Below are 17,205 nucleotides of genomic sequence, written 5' to 3' on the forward strand. Positions count from 1 at the left end.
TTGCCAAGCACTAGGGCAATGCTATGATATGGGTTGCAAAACAACTGTTTCTATTGGAAGTTTAAATCTCCATGGAAAGACAGCCTTAGATTCTGTAAAAACTCGGTTTTATAAATCCAAACATGTGGAACAAATGTCAGCTGATGAAGGCCCTTTAATTAGTAAGGGACAGGGGAGGGGCGGAGAGAAAAAAGAATAATATAGCCTGATAGTGTACGCAGAGATATAGAAATATACCGATCAAATTAAAGAGAGGTCACAGGACATTTCTCTGTCTTAGAAATTGCTCCTTAAATCACAGGCAACCTGAATATGCTGTGATAAAACACACACTGGAGCATTATCACATTGCTGTATAATGAAGTTGGGCTAATGTGTGTCAGCACAAGTTAAAAAGATTTTCACACTATAGCAAATTTGGAACAAGAACCCTTATACCAAAAGCAATTTAAGGAGCCACTACATTTCTGTTTCTTACGCTATTCTTATGTATATTCTTATGCTTATTCTTATGTTTTAAACAAGGAAGGACTTGCTAACTCCCAGTCAAGTTTCTCCTATCTACTGTCAGAGTCATATTTAAAACATCTATTGCTATGAAATTATTGTGATGTGACAGATTCAATATTTTGACTTCACCAGCATCAGGAAGAGGAAGAGAAAGTGGGTCACAAGACAGAAGCCCTATCATTTTTTCCAAAATGGATCATTATAGAATAGAATAAAAAGAAAACACACATTATATTAAAGATTATGTTGACAAATCTCTCTTGCCTGGGAAGTTAAATTAATTTTCTTCCAAATTAGCCAGTGGACCAGATTATAGAAACCAGATTGGAATCATCGCGAGTTGCCATTACAGTATACCTGTAACATTTTTGTGCAAACATCTTTGCAAAAAGTCCTATATTTGTTTATAGAAAACAACAGCTTTGTTTCATAATGTTCCATAGGTGAATCTCCCCAATCCAATAACACAAAAAGCCGAAAGGTCACTTGATATCAGACCTGTCAGTGATACAAGGCTGACTATTGTCTCTTTTGGGCCTTGGGCCAGTGTAATATTGTGGGGATAAATCCTGGAGGAAATGATGGAAAATTATGGCAAACAGCTTAGTTTTTTAAATGGCAGCAGTTTAAAGCTTGGGTTTGGAGTGTTAGAAGTTGGATCTGGATCTATGGGCAGAGTGACACAATGAAATATGCATGATAAATTCCATTTTCAGATTGTTTTACCTACTAACATATGTGAGATATAAATCTGTGATCTAATTCAATCTCTGTCTATAAATAGCCAGTTGAGGTAGGAGTTTTGAGATTTTTTTATTGCCTTTTAAAAATTCTGATTGGTTAAAAAAGGGTTATAGCACGAACAAAGCCAACAAGTATTTCTGACCACAACCCAGCACCCATGGACACACACATGGAGAGCAATACACCACATCAAGTGTCATAACTGATATGTAATGTGAGGAGAGAGAGTAGACCAGCACTGACCAAAAATAATCGGAGTCATTCTGACCCTAAGGACTCCCTTTTACATCTCACACTAGGAAGCAGAACTAGCTTGATGTCTCTCAGTAGGGAACAAAGCTAGTCCTCCTGCTCCACTAAAGACAATTCTAGCATGGAGGGGAGGAAGGAAAGATCCTAATAAGTTGTCCCCTCCTAAACAGTTTGTGGTGGAGAAGGAAGGACCTCGTACCCTGCCTCCTTTTCACTGTTTCTGCTGAGGGGTTGGGGTGGAAAGAGAGGGCACAAGTTTTGCCCTAAACTGGGAAGATCAGGAGAAAGGCAAGAATCCTTCTAGGTTGATTCATCTAATAATGGTTGTTTTAGCATTCCTTACAAAAGCCAATATTGCCTCTGGGCAATATACACCACCTCTGCAACTATTTTTACCTTTGGGCAATATTTTACTGCTATAGTTCTGAGAGAGAGACTTTACTTTTGTAAGTACTCTTGTAATGTATCTTTGTCTAGGAAAACAGTACTGGCATGGTTACATAAACTACAGGTAACATGTTTGCAGTGTTTCAGGAAAACATTATGAATAGGTTGACCTTAACATTGGGTCTCTCTAACACCATGTTTCAAATAATTGTATTGTTTACCTTCAGTCTTGTCCGGTAGTTTCCCACTCTTACTTGTTCCAGAGTTGACCGTTTCAGATGAGGTGCTCAGTTTGGTGTTGGGATCTCGTTTAGGTTTTGGTGGAGGTTGTTTACGAGAGCAGCTACTGCTTTCATCATCGGTACCCCCAACCGAATGAAGAGACTGGGATCTCACGGTAAAGCCACTAGAGCAAGGATGCGGCAGTCTGTCCTGAGGAGCAGGCATTGTCATAAATCCCATGCGGAAATGTTTGCCCACATAGCTTCCTTCATTTCCTCTCGCGACTTCTCCACCTATGCTGTAAGAGAAAAGACATACACATACAGGTAAGGGATCTACCTGCGTTTGAACAGCACCTAAAAATGCGGCCTCTGGACATTAATATTTAATAATCAACATCATCATAAAAGCTTTTATATAAAAAAGTTTCAGTGATATAAATTTCAATGGAATGGGAATGTGTGGATATTTTTTAGTTTTTTTTTTAATCTGTGCACTTAGCTAACTTAATCAGAGACAATGAAAATAAAAAGAGATTGTGAGGTCAGTTACAATGGTGTAAATCCACAGTAAGTCCAAAGAGGTACCCTGATCTAAAATAATATAACTGAGATATGGATCTAGCCTTAGGAATTAAAGGGTAGAGATTTGAGATGGTCAACAAAAGGGGATAAAAATTAAGAATTTTATTTTTTTCCTTCTTTTTTAATTTGAAACATTTTAACCAGCTCTGTAAATAGTTCATTGTGTGCATGAGAAGGAAATTTTGCCCCAAATGTCAATACTTTTTCTTATTTATTTTTCAAAATTTTGAAACATTATTTTTTTCTTACATTCCAAAAATACTGACCAGTTCTAAGAGAAATGGGCCTAAACTGTCAGTGACAAGATGGAGAAAGCCCATGTTCTTAACTTGCAAAACCTCTTTTAGATAGTATACAGGTCCTTCACTTTCACAATTCCTTCTTGTGTTCCAGACATGTTGGTGTGTCATGGCTGATTTGGGCCAGATCTTCTTTTCCCCTCAGGGACCTACCTACCCACTGGCTTTATTTTATAGTCCTGCTTTAATGAGCCCATATATCCTACATCAGAGTGGAGTATCACAAGCTATTTATAACTTTTTAATTTCCCTTCTAGCTCTTCAGCAATATATACATTTTTTCTCTTCAAAAGGCTAAAAATCAAACCAGGCAAAACCATTCTGTAGCTATTATAAGCCAACACAGAAAAGTCTTCAGAAGAGAATGTTGGGTAAAATTTTCAACTCATCACAGCATAAAAACGTCTCTTCTGATTTTTACCAAACTTTTCAGGTAATAGCCACCTCTGGGATAAGATGCAGTAGGCAAATGTTCAGGAAGAATCTCTCTTTCTCTCTCTGAAGTAGTTAGAGGGTGAAGTTTAAAAATCAGTAATAATAGGAAATCAGTTTCAGTTTTAACTATGAAATAGCTACTGCAATTCTACAAATACTGCTTTTATATTGTTATCAAACTGTTGAAACCCCCTAAAATAACACTACTTTAAGTAGTTAATTTGACTTTTTTATTTTAAATATATTTTTCTGTTTCCCACTCTGACTTTTCTTTTTAAATGGTTTCCTACATGGCTTTTTTCACTCTTATCTCTGGTTTATAAAATTTCATAGGGATGTTCACCGAAATCATTGTCAAGTCAAAAATCAAGTTACAATGTAAAATCTATATTTACTGCCATATCCCAAGCACTTTCTATTACTGACGCTACATGAAAATCTGAAGACTTTACAAAATTGTAAGCTCTTTGAACCAGGGATCCTCCTTTTGTTCTGGGTTTGTACACCTCCAAGCACGGCGGGGTCCTGGCCTGTGTCCAGGGCTCCCTAGGTGCTACCATAGTACAAATAATAAACAACAATAAAATAATAAAACATTAAAAAATGCTCATCCCATGTTATTTTAGGGTAGCAAACAGTTTACTTCTAAATTTTGTATGTAGTGAGAACAACATCTGGCGAGATATAATTAGTGCATTTTATCAGTCTGTGTCTATCTGTAGTATTTGATATTGATTGTATGCTTGAAACTTTAACAGTAGTGCTTAGACTCAGCTCAGATTTTATAGCAGTGTGACAAGTACCTGCCCACAGGACAAATCCCAAACATCAAAAGTTAAAGCTGAATCTTTTGGAAGAAGAGAGAAAATTGGTCTTGCAAAAAAGAGTATTAGTTTAGAAATGTAGCACCATGGATTGATCTGTACTTCCAGGTACTCATCTATGACTGTAGACATACACGCATCTCAGGAAATAAAAATCATGGGGTCTAATCAATCCCTTTGGAATAAAAAGAATGCAAGGGAAAAATGCTCCATACAGGGGAAATGTAAACTCCCCCTTAGTATCCCATCAAATCCACATGAATCTGCAGTGTGAGCAGCAACAAGGTAGTGAGGTACAAGCGTGGAACATGAATGGATAATGGGAATGCAGTTCAGATTCTCAGGAGACAAAATAACCTGGAACAATTTAAGTAAATCATAGATATATGAGAAGGGAAACTCAGCTGACTTGGATCTGAATGTATAGAGACAGGTACCAAAATATACTGGGGATGACAGTTCTGCACACAGCATTGTTCCTGCGGTACTTATCAGTTCTGGAATGCTGTGCTTATTGATGCTTATATTTCTGGAATGCGAACACAAAGTGTGTTTCAGTTATAAGCCTTCAGCAACACAGTAAAATGAATGGGGATTATATCTGTGACAGATATCCAAACCATTCAGACAGCTAGTTACATACATACTCAGTTACGTATACCTGAACCACATGGCTTTTGTCACAATACAAACAACTTCCACTCAATACTTATTGTCAGTGGGTAAAATGTTTAACTTGCTCCCATTTTAATACCCTGTTTGAAGTGACCCTTCATTGGGATAATACTGAGTAAGGGATCTGGCAATAAATATACCTCTGTTTCCAAAAGCTAAGGCCATTTTTCTACAGCTCACTTGAGCAAGAGCAAGCCCTGTGGATCACATTATGCTGCCCGCCCTCCCTTTGATTTCTGGGGAATCATAAGAACCCATCTTTTTTGGTTTAATTACATACTTCCTGAGAGGATAAGCTACAGCTTATATTAAATACACACTGTGTACCAGATGAAATAATAGCACATTCATGATTATATGCTCCAAAAGCAGCTCTCTGTCACATGACCTCAGGGAGAATCTCTATTGGTTCACAATCCTATTTCCATGTCTGTTCTCTTTTCTAACTTCCAGCCAGTAGAAAGCAAATCTATTACAAAAGGCTAGATATTGAACATGTCTGACATATTCCATCCATTAGAGGCAGTGGTGCACTTATATATAAACTAGTACATGTTTACAACCAATTTATTATTGAATCATAACAGGCGTCGATACCAGAGGGATTTTCAAGCAAAAAAAAAATCAAAGGTAGAACTCGAAGTTTTCCTCCATAATTTGAATATTAATAATTAAAAACTACCAACCAATCAACCAACCAACCGGTGGCTGATTTAAACGATCAACTATGTCTCTGCTAATCTTTCCATAAATTGTTCTGATAGTATAATCCTCTGATTCTCCACAACAAAAAATGCGCGTCACATCATTTAAAGAGGATTACCATTTAAACATATTGAAGGAAGCAGGTAAGAGATCCACTTTAATCCTTAATTCTACTGTATTTATATATATATATATATATATAGGCACATTTGTATGTATACAATGTTGTGAATAGAATACACTAATCAGAAGTAATGATTTCACTTCCATATAGAGATGTTTAGATTGTATACCATAGGCCAAATTCTGTCCTCAGAAATTCATGTACACAACTTTCACTGTGATGGTGGTTTTCCCCTTTGTCTAAGAAAATGTAGGACCAGGAAAAATGCATGTGGATTTTATCATCCCTTCGAATGATCTTACACTCCCCAATAAAAATTCTGTTTCCTCTAGATGTGCAAATCTTTATGGTATATTCCAAATTTACTTCTAAATTATCCACAAGTCATCATAGGCTGACATTCCAAAAGATTTTGATTCGTCTTGGGCTTTTTCCCTTCTTTAAAAGCTGTGGTACTCCTATAGTATAGTAAATCATGTGAAGTCTCCTATTTGGCAGAGAAGTGGGCATTTGGAGGTCACTTTGAAATGTCTAGCAATCAGCACCTACTCTTGAAAGAGATGCTTACTACTACTCCCACACACACACCCACGGCTAAGAGTATGCCAGTGCCATAAATTACATTGACATATTAAACTACCCACACACCTGCCAGGGAATGGTGGTGCTTTCAGTTGGCTCAAGGTGCACCAATACAATAAATTGCATGCCAGTTAAATAGTAAACTTTACACCTCTACTATATTTGCCCTCCAACAGTTTTCATGACACTAACTACTGAAGATTTCCTGAGACCTGCCCCTCCAGGAGGTGTGCAGTGTCTGCACCTATAACAAGACAGAAGTATGAACACAAATAGCCAGAACAAACCTGCTGTGTCCCAAGCAAGTAGCCAAAGGACATTTTTTTTCATTTTGTGTCTAATTCTTACACATGTACACTAGTAACCACCACAATGGCCTTTATTAGTAGGGCAGACACACAAAGCCAAATTCATCCCTGAAGCTCCCCAAAGGACAAAATAAGCCACAGCTTCTTCTAAAGCTACCACCTGTATCAAAGATGTGACACAAATGCTAGTAAAAGATTAGCCTACTGTTCCTGGTCCCCATTACATGACATGGTTACAAAAGGTTAATACCCGTCTCACGCTATTGATGCAATTGTTAGTTGCACAGCAGCGGGTGCTCTTTAGAAGCATGTTTGGCACTTTTCTCCCATTCATTAGAGGCAGTGAGCCAAATCCTGATCTCAGGTACACAAGCTAAAATCCAGAATAACTCAGTCCAAGTGAACAGAGTCACTCCAGACTTATACCAGTATAAATGAAATCAAAATGATTTGGACCTGCCTTTGTCTTCCCCCCAAACAAACAAACTCACTGAAGTTGTTTCTCCAACATTACAATGCCTTGAGCTACTGAGAGAATTAAAGGATTTATTTATGTACTCCTCCAACTTGTAAGTAGGAGCTGGCTGGAGCTAGAATGTCCTGCTACAGCATAGCAGACTCAGAAAGATTTATATATACTTTGCTGCATAGAGGACTATTGAGACCAGCTACTAGAAATAATTGTGTAGATGATCTCACTCCATTACTTTTGACAGGAAAGAGCCTGTGCTCTCCTTTGTACTGGTAACAGGTTCTCTCTCATTTCAAATGTGTATTATATGAGTTGCTGAAAATGTTACAGTTTATTAATATATATGGAAATGCAGATTTGGATTATTCCCTTGGGAAATTTCAGTTTGAACTGGTTAGGTTCAACAGCTTCTATGACATAGAAAAAATGTGCCCAAGTAACGTTAAAAAAACAAAACAAAAATAAAACTGGACATTTGTCAGCAAAAAATAAGATAAGGGGTGAATTTCACAGTGATAACATTTAATCTTGTAAAGCACCCATGTTATGGACAGAGTAAAGTGATGGCTCTTGGAGCTGGAGATGCCGTGTGGGACATTAATATGACATATAGTGGCTAAGTATGTAATGTGCGCTTCATACAGCTCACCTGGTCATGCCCCTTTTGGGCCACTGAACATTGCCAGAACACTAGCTACCTCCTTCTTTGATGAATTAGGGGTCAACAGAACTTCCTGCCTCCTCTTACTCCCCTAGAGACAGCTACAATTTGACACTTAGAGTCCAATTCCAACACTCATATAAGACAGGATTTACCTTAAATTAAGAGGAAAACTGTAGTATCTAAAACATGCACAGTCATTATTTTTCAAGCTAGGTTTTTGTCTTTTTTAAATACATAGGCTATAATCCTTTCCCCACTGAAGTCAATGCTAGGATCAGCTGGGTATATCTCACTAAATAAATTCCCTACCATTGCAGGGGCCTCAGGTGTTGGTGCACCTCAGTCCTTTCTGTTGTCTGTTTGTGGCACATAATAGTTTAGTCTCCTGATGGCAAAAACACTTTGGTCTAATACTGGTTGTTGGGCTTGATGCAGTATTGGTTTGGTGATGCGATCCACAGGAGGTCAAATTAGTTGATCTGATGATTCCTTCTGGCCTTAAATGCTATGATATCGGAGCTTTACAATTGACTTTGAAGGGGCCAGGATTTCATCAAGATTGAGGAACAATAGATGATGAACAAAGCTGATCTGACAACAGGGAAAGGAGGGAATCCCAGTTCACAAGAACTCTGAACACAACTGAACTCAGAACCTGATGGACCAAGTTGTGGCCTCAGATTTGGGGTTGCCATCTCAAGTGAGTCCTTTTTGAGGTCAGAATTGGGCAAGGCAGGGTTAGAATTCACTAACCTAAAAAACATACTAAATTTGTAGAAAATGCTATTAATAACAATAGTTTGCCCATCTCTAGGTTGATAGCTCTGGTGTCCTGCCCAAATAACTACTCAGCCTATTTAAATTCTACCCATGTATTATAATGCAGTGGTTCTCAATCAGGAGTACACATACCACTGGGAGAACGCAGAGGTCCTCCAGGGGGTACATCAACTCATCTAGTTATTTGCCTAGTTCTACAACAGGCTACATAAAAAAACATTAATGAAGTCAGTACAAACTAAAATTTCATACAATGACTTGTTTATACTGCTCTATATACTATACACTGAAATGTAAGTACAATATTTATATTCCAATTGATTTATTTTATAATTATATGGTAAAAATGAGAAGGTAAGCAATTTTTCAGTAATAGCGTGCTGTGACGCTTGTATTTTATGTCTGATTTTGTAAGCAAATAGTTTTTAAGTGGGGTGAAACTTGGGGGTATGCAAGACAAATCAGACTCCTGAAAAGGGTACAATAGTTTGGAAAGGTTGAGTGCCAGTGTTATACTGGCAACTGAATATGGCAGCCTTCACTTTCTGACTCAAACTATGATATAGAGTTGTTGAAAAAGTGCCACATTCTACCCTAGAAGAAGCTGCATTTCCTTGGTAGGTGAAATGATCTTTCTCTCTTTCTGAGTCTAACGTAGTTAATGTTTAGGTGCTTGGATAGATGAAAGGGGCAACTGAAGGGCTTTGATATGATTATTATGACTTATTTTATTACAAACAACAATAAATAAAGGGGTCAACATCCTGAACAAATAATAAAACCCTACAGAGTACTGGTTATTTTTTTAATTCCATTTTGCTTTACTAGTCAGTCATAATAAAAAGCTTCTTAACTCTGAAGTTGGATACTGAAGGCAGAGAATTTACATTAATTAAGAAATACTGGCCAAACAGAAATGGTGGCATTTGCTTAATATTTGGAGATTGCTTGTCAGACAGTGGAGTCTTTCTACCTCACTTTTTTTTCCCCTAATGTGTGTTACAAATAATGGGTTGAAAGTTATTCTGTTACTTTGCTCTATGGAAATTACTTCACTAGTTACTTGCAGAAATGTAATTAAAATGCTGTACAGCAAACTAACACAATTATATGTTTTATATATTTATTTTAGAAACTGCAAATACCTTATAATATCACAGTTCTGAGTAAAGCTGGAGGGATTCAGAATTATTGTGGTTGCTTAAATCCCATGATGTTCAAATACTGTAGAGTCACGTCTTCCCTGAGCCCTTCTTACCAGTTCAGACCTATAATCTATTGGTTTCATGCCTCAGGCACAAGCGTTCATTTTAGGTACTTCATATCCACTGCAAGATATCTATGCTCCTTCTGTGCTCCTGTATATGATAATGTAACACTACTTTTGAGGTTCGTAGCTAGAAGATGCCATGGAATTGCAAGGTATGATATTATTCGCACAGAACCTTTGCATGTACCTTTGTCATTCACAAGCCATACAGAGCTGTGCTCTGCCTCTATAAAAAGAGGCTTCTTGTTCTGGCTATGGGAACCCAAAGGAAGTTATAGTAGTGACTGCTCCTTATTCTGAGCAAGGAGAGACACTTGATAACAGTTGCTGGCCTGATTCATCTCTTGGGTTAGCTGGCAAAATCCAGGCTGTGGGTCTCCAGCAATGGTAAAACCCACAGGAGTGTGTATCTGTGCGTAGTGTACCACAAATCATTGCAAAGCCTGCTACCATAGGAATCTTATAGATCCAGCTGGTATAACTTCCATAGTAGGTCAGTCTAGTCCAACGGGATACATTAATTCAGAGGCAGGAGAAAAAATAAGATATTACAGAAATGAACTATGCTGAAAGACAATAAAATGTATATACAGTGCTAATATCTGACTCAAGAACTGCGTGTATTCTGACTACAGGCAGTCTCTTCACTGAATAAATAGCAATTTATTACTCAAAGCAATTAGTATTGTCACAGTTAAGCAAACAGTAACTTATTTTAGGATATTTTAACCCCTTGTTTACTCTTATGCCAATTAATATGCACATTCTCTGTTCACTTCAAATGTTCTGAAGATAAAGGACTGAAGTGGCTTTGAAATGTCTATTCCCCATTGGAATAAATTATGTATGTATATATTAGGATGACACATTTAACTTTGTATCAGAAAAGCCCTTTCAAGATTAGCATAAAATTATATTTGTAAATTGGAACTAGTATCTTCAGTTTTTAGGCATCCACAATTTTTATCCTCAAACATGATTTCATGAGTCCATGAGATATAATAGGTTTCAGAGTAGCAGCTGTGTTAGTCTGTATCCGCAAAAAGAACAGGAGTACTTGTGGCACCTTAGAGACTAACAGTGATAGATGTGAGGGGGCAGAAAAGGTAGGATCACAACCATGGATTCTGGGAACTGCACACATGAACAGCAGGAGCTTTCAAAATTAAAAGGATTCTGCTTGTATTTTTTCCCATCCTCTCCCAAGCATAGAATTTCTGCACTGTGCTACAGCCCAATCAAACCAAAGATCCTAATGGCTCATGATGATCCCACATCAGCATCTTACCAGAATCCGGAAGATAATAAAACCTGTAACATTAAAACACAGGCCTGAAGTGCAAGTAAAGAGCCACAAAGGTCAACCCCAATGTCACTTGCTGTACTGGCCAGCAGGAGCAGCTGATGCAGTGAGCAACCAACACATACTTCCATGCAGATGAAATATTTTATTTCTGCCATATGCCTCCTCTTTAGTGGCAAGAGATGAGATGCTGCTCGAGAAGTCAGGTCTCTTATGACACAGCACTCAGTACTGCTGTGAACTGCTAGGCTTGGCTCCTTTTTTACCGAAGTCAAGTCTATAAACATAGGGTTTGATCCTGTAAACATTACACATGCAAGTTATCTCCCTTACCCACATGTGTAGTCCTGCTGAAATCACTGAGATGATTCACAGGAGTTTCCTTTGGTTTGTGCTATTATCTATACCATTTGCAAGAGAAGATTCATGTAGCCTGGAGCTCTTTCTGATACTATATTATACATCCAGCAAAATCATTTCCCAGCAGACTAGCATGTAATTCTACTAGCTGTTTCCCCATTAACATAAAACATCTGAAAATTAAGAGATGGGTCTGAGCTCAGAAATTTGGATCCAGAGCCAGAAATTGATTTTGAATCAGGGGTTATGGCTCTTCCCTTTACAGAGATGGGGCAGCCACTCAATTCAGAGGAGTTTTGCTTCGAGTCATAGGACATAGCAATATCTGTACCAGATCGGATCCCTCATTCTCAGAACTTCTCAGTAGGCAGATGTGGGATAATCTGGTTTCCACACTAGGTCTCACCCTGACCTATAATAGTTAGAGATAAGCTAAACCCCTGTAGCATGAGCAGGGCTTAAATTCAGCCAGAGCTGTCCGGAGTGGAGCTCCGGTAAATATTTTAGCCCCATGGAGCTAAAGCCCCAAGCCCACCCCTCCCTCCTCCTCCCCCCTTCCTACCCCGCAGCTAAAGCCCTGAGCTCTGGTGCACACCCATCCCCCATGGGTCAGAAGTCCTGATCCCCAGAACCCCCCTCCCCTGCCATGGAGAATTGCAGTGGGGGCATAGAGGGCTCCCCCACTGTCCCTATGTTCCTGCCAGCTCCCCCGACTAGCCCTTAGCGCCCTCCCAGGGCCTCCCACTCCCGAACCAGACATTCACCATCCTGGCCACCACTAGGGATTGAATTGGGAACTTTGGCACTAGCTGTGTTAGCCTATTCAGTTTGACCTAAAGGCCATGCCCTGCAACTGCATGTTGAAATAGACTCACTGGGCATGAAGGGAGATACATAACACACACACTGGGCGATAGGTTACAAAAGCAGAAATTTTTAGGCTACTAATCGAGACTGTTCACAGCAGGGTTGAATAAAGGGTCTAATATTGTCTCTCAAAAGAAAGGCTTACCATGCCCCTACTGATATTTATTTTCATAATAAAAGCACTGGAAATCTACCAATAATTGGAATTTAGAGAAGGTACTTTAAAAAGAGTCTTAAAATAGAACTGTGGTATATTATGTTTACAGCAAACCTGATATGAATAAAGGGATCATATAAAGATATGCAGCTCTCCTAGGCAGAATTGCTCACCAACTACTCCTCAGGAAATGCAATGTGCCCCTAAAGGGACAGAAAGAGACAGAGTAGGTGGAGCCATGGATTGCCATGGCTTGCTGGCAACACAAGTGAGTACTATCCTGCTCCCCTTACAGGGGTGTAGCGTTGTGTAAAATCTTGCTGAGGTGGAGTATCTCCAGTGCTCTGCCCTCAGGGCTGGACGATGATGCTTCAGTGTCACAATCTAGAGACAGATAAAAAACAGCCTAAAAACATTCCTAGTTTTTGAACATAGGGGAAGCTTAATGAACATCAGTGAAGCGGGTTCTGATTGGCTACGTTTTAAAATTTTTGCATGGGAGATGAAGAGCTCATACGCTTCCTCAGAGTGACTTCAGATTAGAAACCTGTCATATGCAATATTTAAACTGAGTGCAAATTTCTGTTCACCTGAATGGAATGCACGTTTGCACCTTATCAGAAATGGGTGGAGATATAACAAAGTTGTACGCTTGTCACTTTCAATGGAAAATCATGTGGGGGCAGCATCCAGAATGCATGTGGATGAATGAGTAAGTAATTATTGAAATGAAATATGTAAATTAATTAACATATGAAAGCCTCTAGTTGTGAATTTTAGCTGCTACAATGCTTCTATGGCTTGGATCAGTAGACAGAGGATTCTTAGATAGATAAGACAATTTCTCATGGGAGGAAATTTATAGAAAGGAATAAAGACTTCCTTTTTGACTCAGATACTGGAAAAAGTTTAGACTTGGCACAAACAAATGAAACATGTTGGAGCTCTCGGAAGTGGGATTTGGAAGTCAAGCACACAGGAGCTGTGCTTTGCTTGCCAAAGTATTACCTTGTCTCTAGACTTTCCAGCAGCAGGCTTATTTCCAACAATGATTTACGGACACTTTTCTAAGGCAATCTAATCAATATGAGTTTACTTTGCTTTTAAATATACAGCTCAAGTAGCAAGTGCAAAAGGAAACATTAAGGGTTTTAAATAGCATGTCAGTTCCCACAGCAGAAGGTGTAGGGTGAGATTTTCAGAAGGCCAACAAAGCTGGGCCCGTGCAGCCTCATCCTGGTCTGTAAAGCAGGGGAAACACCACTGAAGTCACCACAGTTGAATCAGTGTGAAACCCATATGAGAACATAATCAGACTTATAATATTTGTACACTACTACTGCTACTTAAAATAATAATGATGCTTATAACGGTAATGCCTAGGGGGTCAATTGAAAATTTGGCCCCTCTTGTGCTGTACAGCTATAGAATACGAAACAGTCTGTGCCGTGAAGAGATTCAGGCTACCCAGACATGACAGAGAAAGGATAGGGAAAAGGGCTAGAACATAAAAACAGAGGGATCAGCATGCTAACTGCAAAGAGCATATTCATTCTGAGGTTTCGTTAGTTTTGTCTTGCTAAGGTAGTGGGTTGGAGCAAATAGCCAGTGGCAGAATGTTCAGAATGAAAACTGCAGAGAATAGCCTGAGACATCAGTATCCATAGGCTCCAATCCCCTGCTTGAATTGCTTCTCCAGCTGGATTCTCCCTAAAGCCATGTGAGTGGAATGCTCCCTGGGTCCTAGTGCCCCCAGAGGGTTTCTTGCCTGCAGTTCTGGGTAAAGGGGATGAGGAGGAGGAAGGGGGGCCGTGCTGGTTTTGATGTCACCACCTCCTTCCAGGGCAGCTGTAATTGCTTGAATTGCTTTCTGCAGCTACTCTGCCAGCTTCACCCTTTAGGCAGTCCCTCACCCTTACAAGCAACCCTCCCCCTCCCCCCGGTTTGTTGCATGAAAATCAGGTAATTTTGTGTGCAAACGCCTGTGTAAACAGAATACAGGGTTTTGCCTACACAAACAGGTGTGTTCTCAAATATTTCAGGTGCATTTTTAGATGCTGCATTGAAAATTGACCCTTAATACATAGGAATCCCATTCAACTTTAAAATGAAAAGTTGCTGATGTGCTGTGTTTTAGTAGTAATTTATGTGATTAAAAATTTGGGGCCAGATTTTCATCTATAACGAGGAAGGCACAGCGTAAGTCCGAAGGAGCTGCAAAGGTGGCAGAAAGCCCACCTTGGTACTTCCCTGGTCATGGGACCCCTGCATGTAGGGCTGATCTGCAGGCACAGTCAGAACAGCCTGACAGTTGCTCTGACTTACTACAGCTGCTAACTGTCCCCAGCATAGACACCTCCTGGCTGCACCCTGGCCACATCCCATCCACTGTTAGGAGGAAAAGTAGTGTCTCTACATTACTAGAGAATCCCCTTTCCACTGGAATATTCCTCCTTGAGCCCGTTATCTTGGCTTTATAGCCAGAATATGTCAGCAGCATGGTGCAAAGTGGCGGCACCATCCACAATCTAGCCCATTATATTTTGGAAGCAAGATACCCACTCATTCCTTGATAGCCAGCATATGAAATAAATGTATCGTATCTCAGCACTACCAGCTTCTTGTACCTTGCAAAATTACTGCAACCTCTGAAAATTAAGCACATTTTTCAGAGGTGTGACTGTATATGGACATTATACAGAACGCAATGCACTATGTGCAATGCATCTCATATGGTTTTGAAAATAGAGTCTGTTCTCTCACTCTCCCCCCCGACTGGTCTCAGGCTGATAAAACAACCGAATCAAATACTGTACATCAATATTGGCAGCTTTCAGAGTCGCTTTGCATCCAAGCCTAAAGGGCTGCAGGGGCTTGTTCACTAACATTCAAATTTCCCAATGAACAGCTCTATGTGGCTCTCTTCATGACATATCTATTCATAACAAAATGATAGTTATCACCACAAGAGAATATTACATACTTTATGCCTACATTTGAAAATAAAAAGAAATCTTTCCCTGCCTTGATGGATGCCAGTTACTAAGCCAGTTTTGTCAGATGGATGGTTATAATAAACTAAGCACCTATACTGAGAGAAAATGGGGAAAAACAGAAATTATATTTTTATAAACAAAGTTGATTTAAAATTGCATGGCACAATGTGAGAATATGGTTAAGACTCATTGATTTAAATTAGCTCACTGAAAGAAACTACCCAGCAAAGGACTGCGTGTCATTTACATGTACTTACCATAATGCTCCAGCATAAAATTCATATTAAGAAGCAAATTCTGCCTGCTGACATGTGCATGCATCTCCCACTGAAATCAATGAGAGTTGTGCTTGTGCAAAGTCAACATTTGATTTTAAATTTTCTTCTCCTATGTATTCACAAAGGGTTGGAAAAGGGGATGCTTATTCTCTTAAGTATTAGAAGCATGAACCAAAGTCCACTGAAGTAAATCCTATGGGGCCTTAAACACAGAGTTTCATGGTCAGGAATGAAATACCAGCTATGGCTATAATAATTGCAGGTGAGCAGATTACCTTGAAAAAAATCAGTATGTGTTGAATTTCTATCACTCAGAAATTGCCCCTGAAAATGGAAAGAAAGTGGATCTACTGTAGCTGATTGGCATCCTTCCTATATAACCCAAAGGATTTTCAGTACAGCTTGTGAAGCTGCAGTGAAATGAAATCCATGCCCAATTCAACAAAAAGTGTTGTCTTCCATTCTGTGAAAGTCTGTGTGAGGCTCTGGCTTTTTCCAGAAAAAAAAAAACCACCCCTCTGTAAGGGGAGGTAAGACATGACATTAGTTGAATTATACCTATGTATGCTCCACATTTGAACTTTCCAAAAGAATGCTTGCTGTGTGTTGCAGTGGTGTGACATTGTTCCAGAACAGAGTGGGATGCTGTAGTTAAATGAAGTCTGAGCCTCATTTTCCAAAGAGGTGTAAAAGAGCACAACATTGTTTTGTTCTTTTTGTTGGGTTAAGGATTATTTTTATTACTAATTTTGCAAGATTGCTGGCAAAACTTTCAGGGATTTAGGCCTTTTTGAAAATTTTAGCCTACAGCAATATGTTCTATTCAATGATGTCTTAATCCAGGCCAGAATTTAAGGAGGCCCTGTGTGAATACACTAGGTATCACAGGCCAGGTCAGTCAGTCTGGGAACTAGGAAGTATTAAAGGATAGCTGTACATCCAGTAGCTTCAACATAGACTCAGCTTTGCATTCGTTACAGCGGAGTCCTATAGCTTCTCTGTTTAGAGGAAGACCACTAACCACTTCTTCCCACCCCCTCCTCAGGGCACAGATAGACAATAATTACTGTAATACTGCACACCTACTACTGTGCTCTTTCTTGCACTGGCAGCAGAACATTTACTTTTTGGTAGGATGACCCAAAAGCAAATCATTTTAAGAGTTAGATAGAAATTTCTTAGGCTGGAGAGGCCTATGCATATTCATGTCCTGTTCCTTCCATGGTTGCTCTGTTCATATTCTGTGTACATGGAGGCTAAAAACAGCTTCCAAGCAAATATATTTTAGTCCAGTTTTACACATGAACTTTGCATAATAATCAAATATAATAAATAAAAGATTAAGGAGTTCTGGACAATACAGTGGCTAAACTGGAGTCCATGTGAGTAGCTGTACTCCTGGGAATA

General features: G+C 39.2%; 1 protein-coding gene across 3 annotated transcripts in view; it reads right to left on the minus strand.

Moving 5' to 3' along the window:
- NYAP2 (neuronal tyrosine-phosphorylated phosphoinositide-3-kinase adaptor 2) overlaps positions 1 to 17,205 on the minus strand; it is a 174,561-nt gene that overhangs the window by 91,846 nt on the left and 65,510 nt on the right. For all 3 annotated transcript variants that reach the window (XM_024103220.3, XM_008165880.4, XM_024103221.3), the window contains one exon: positions 2,115 to 2,413. In XM_024103220.3, coding sequence (XP_023958988.1) covers positions 2,115 to 2,413 — 299 coding nt within the window. The remainder of the gene's footprint in view (positions 1 to 2,114; positions 2,414 to 17,205) is intronic.

The sequence above is a fragment of the Chrysemys picta genome, chromosome 9 (genome assembly GCF_011386835.1).
Source record: "Chrysemys picta bellii isolate R12L10 chromosome 9, ASM1138683v2, whole genome shotgun sequence".
NCBI lineage: Eukaryota > Metazoa > Chordata > Testudines > Emydidae > Chrysemys > Chrysemys picta.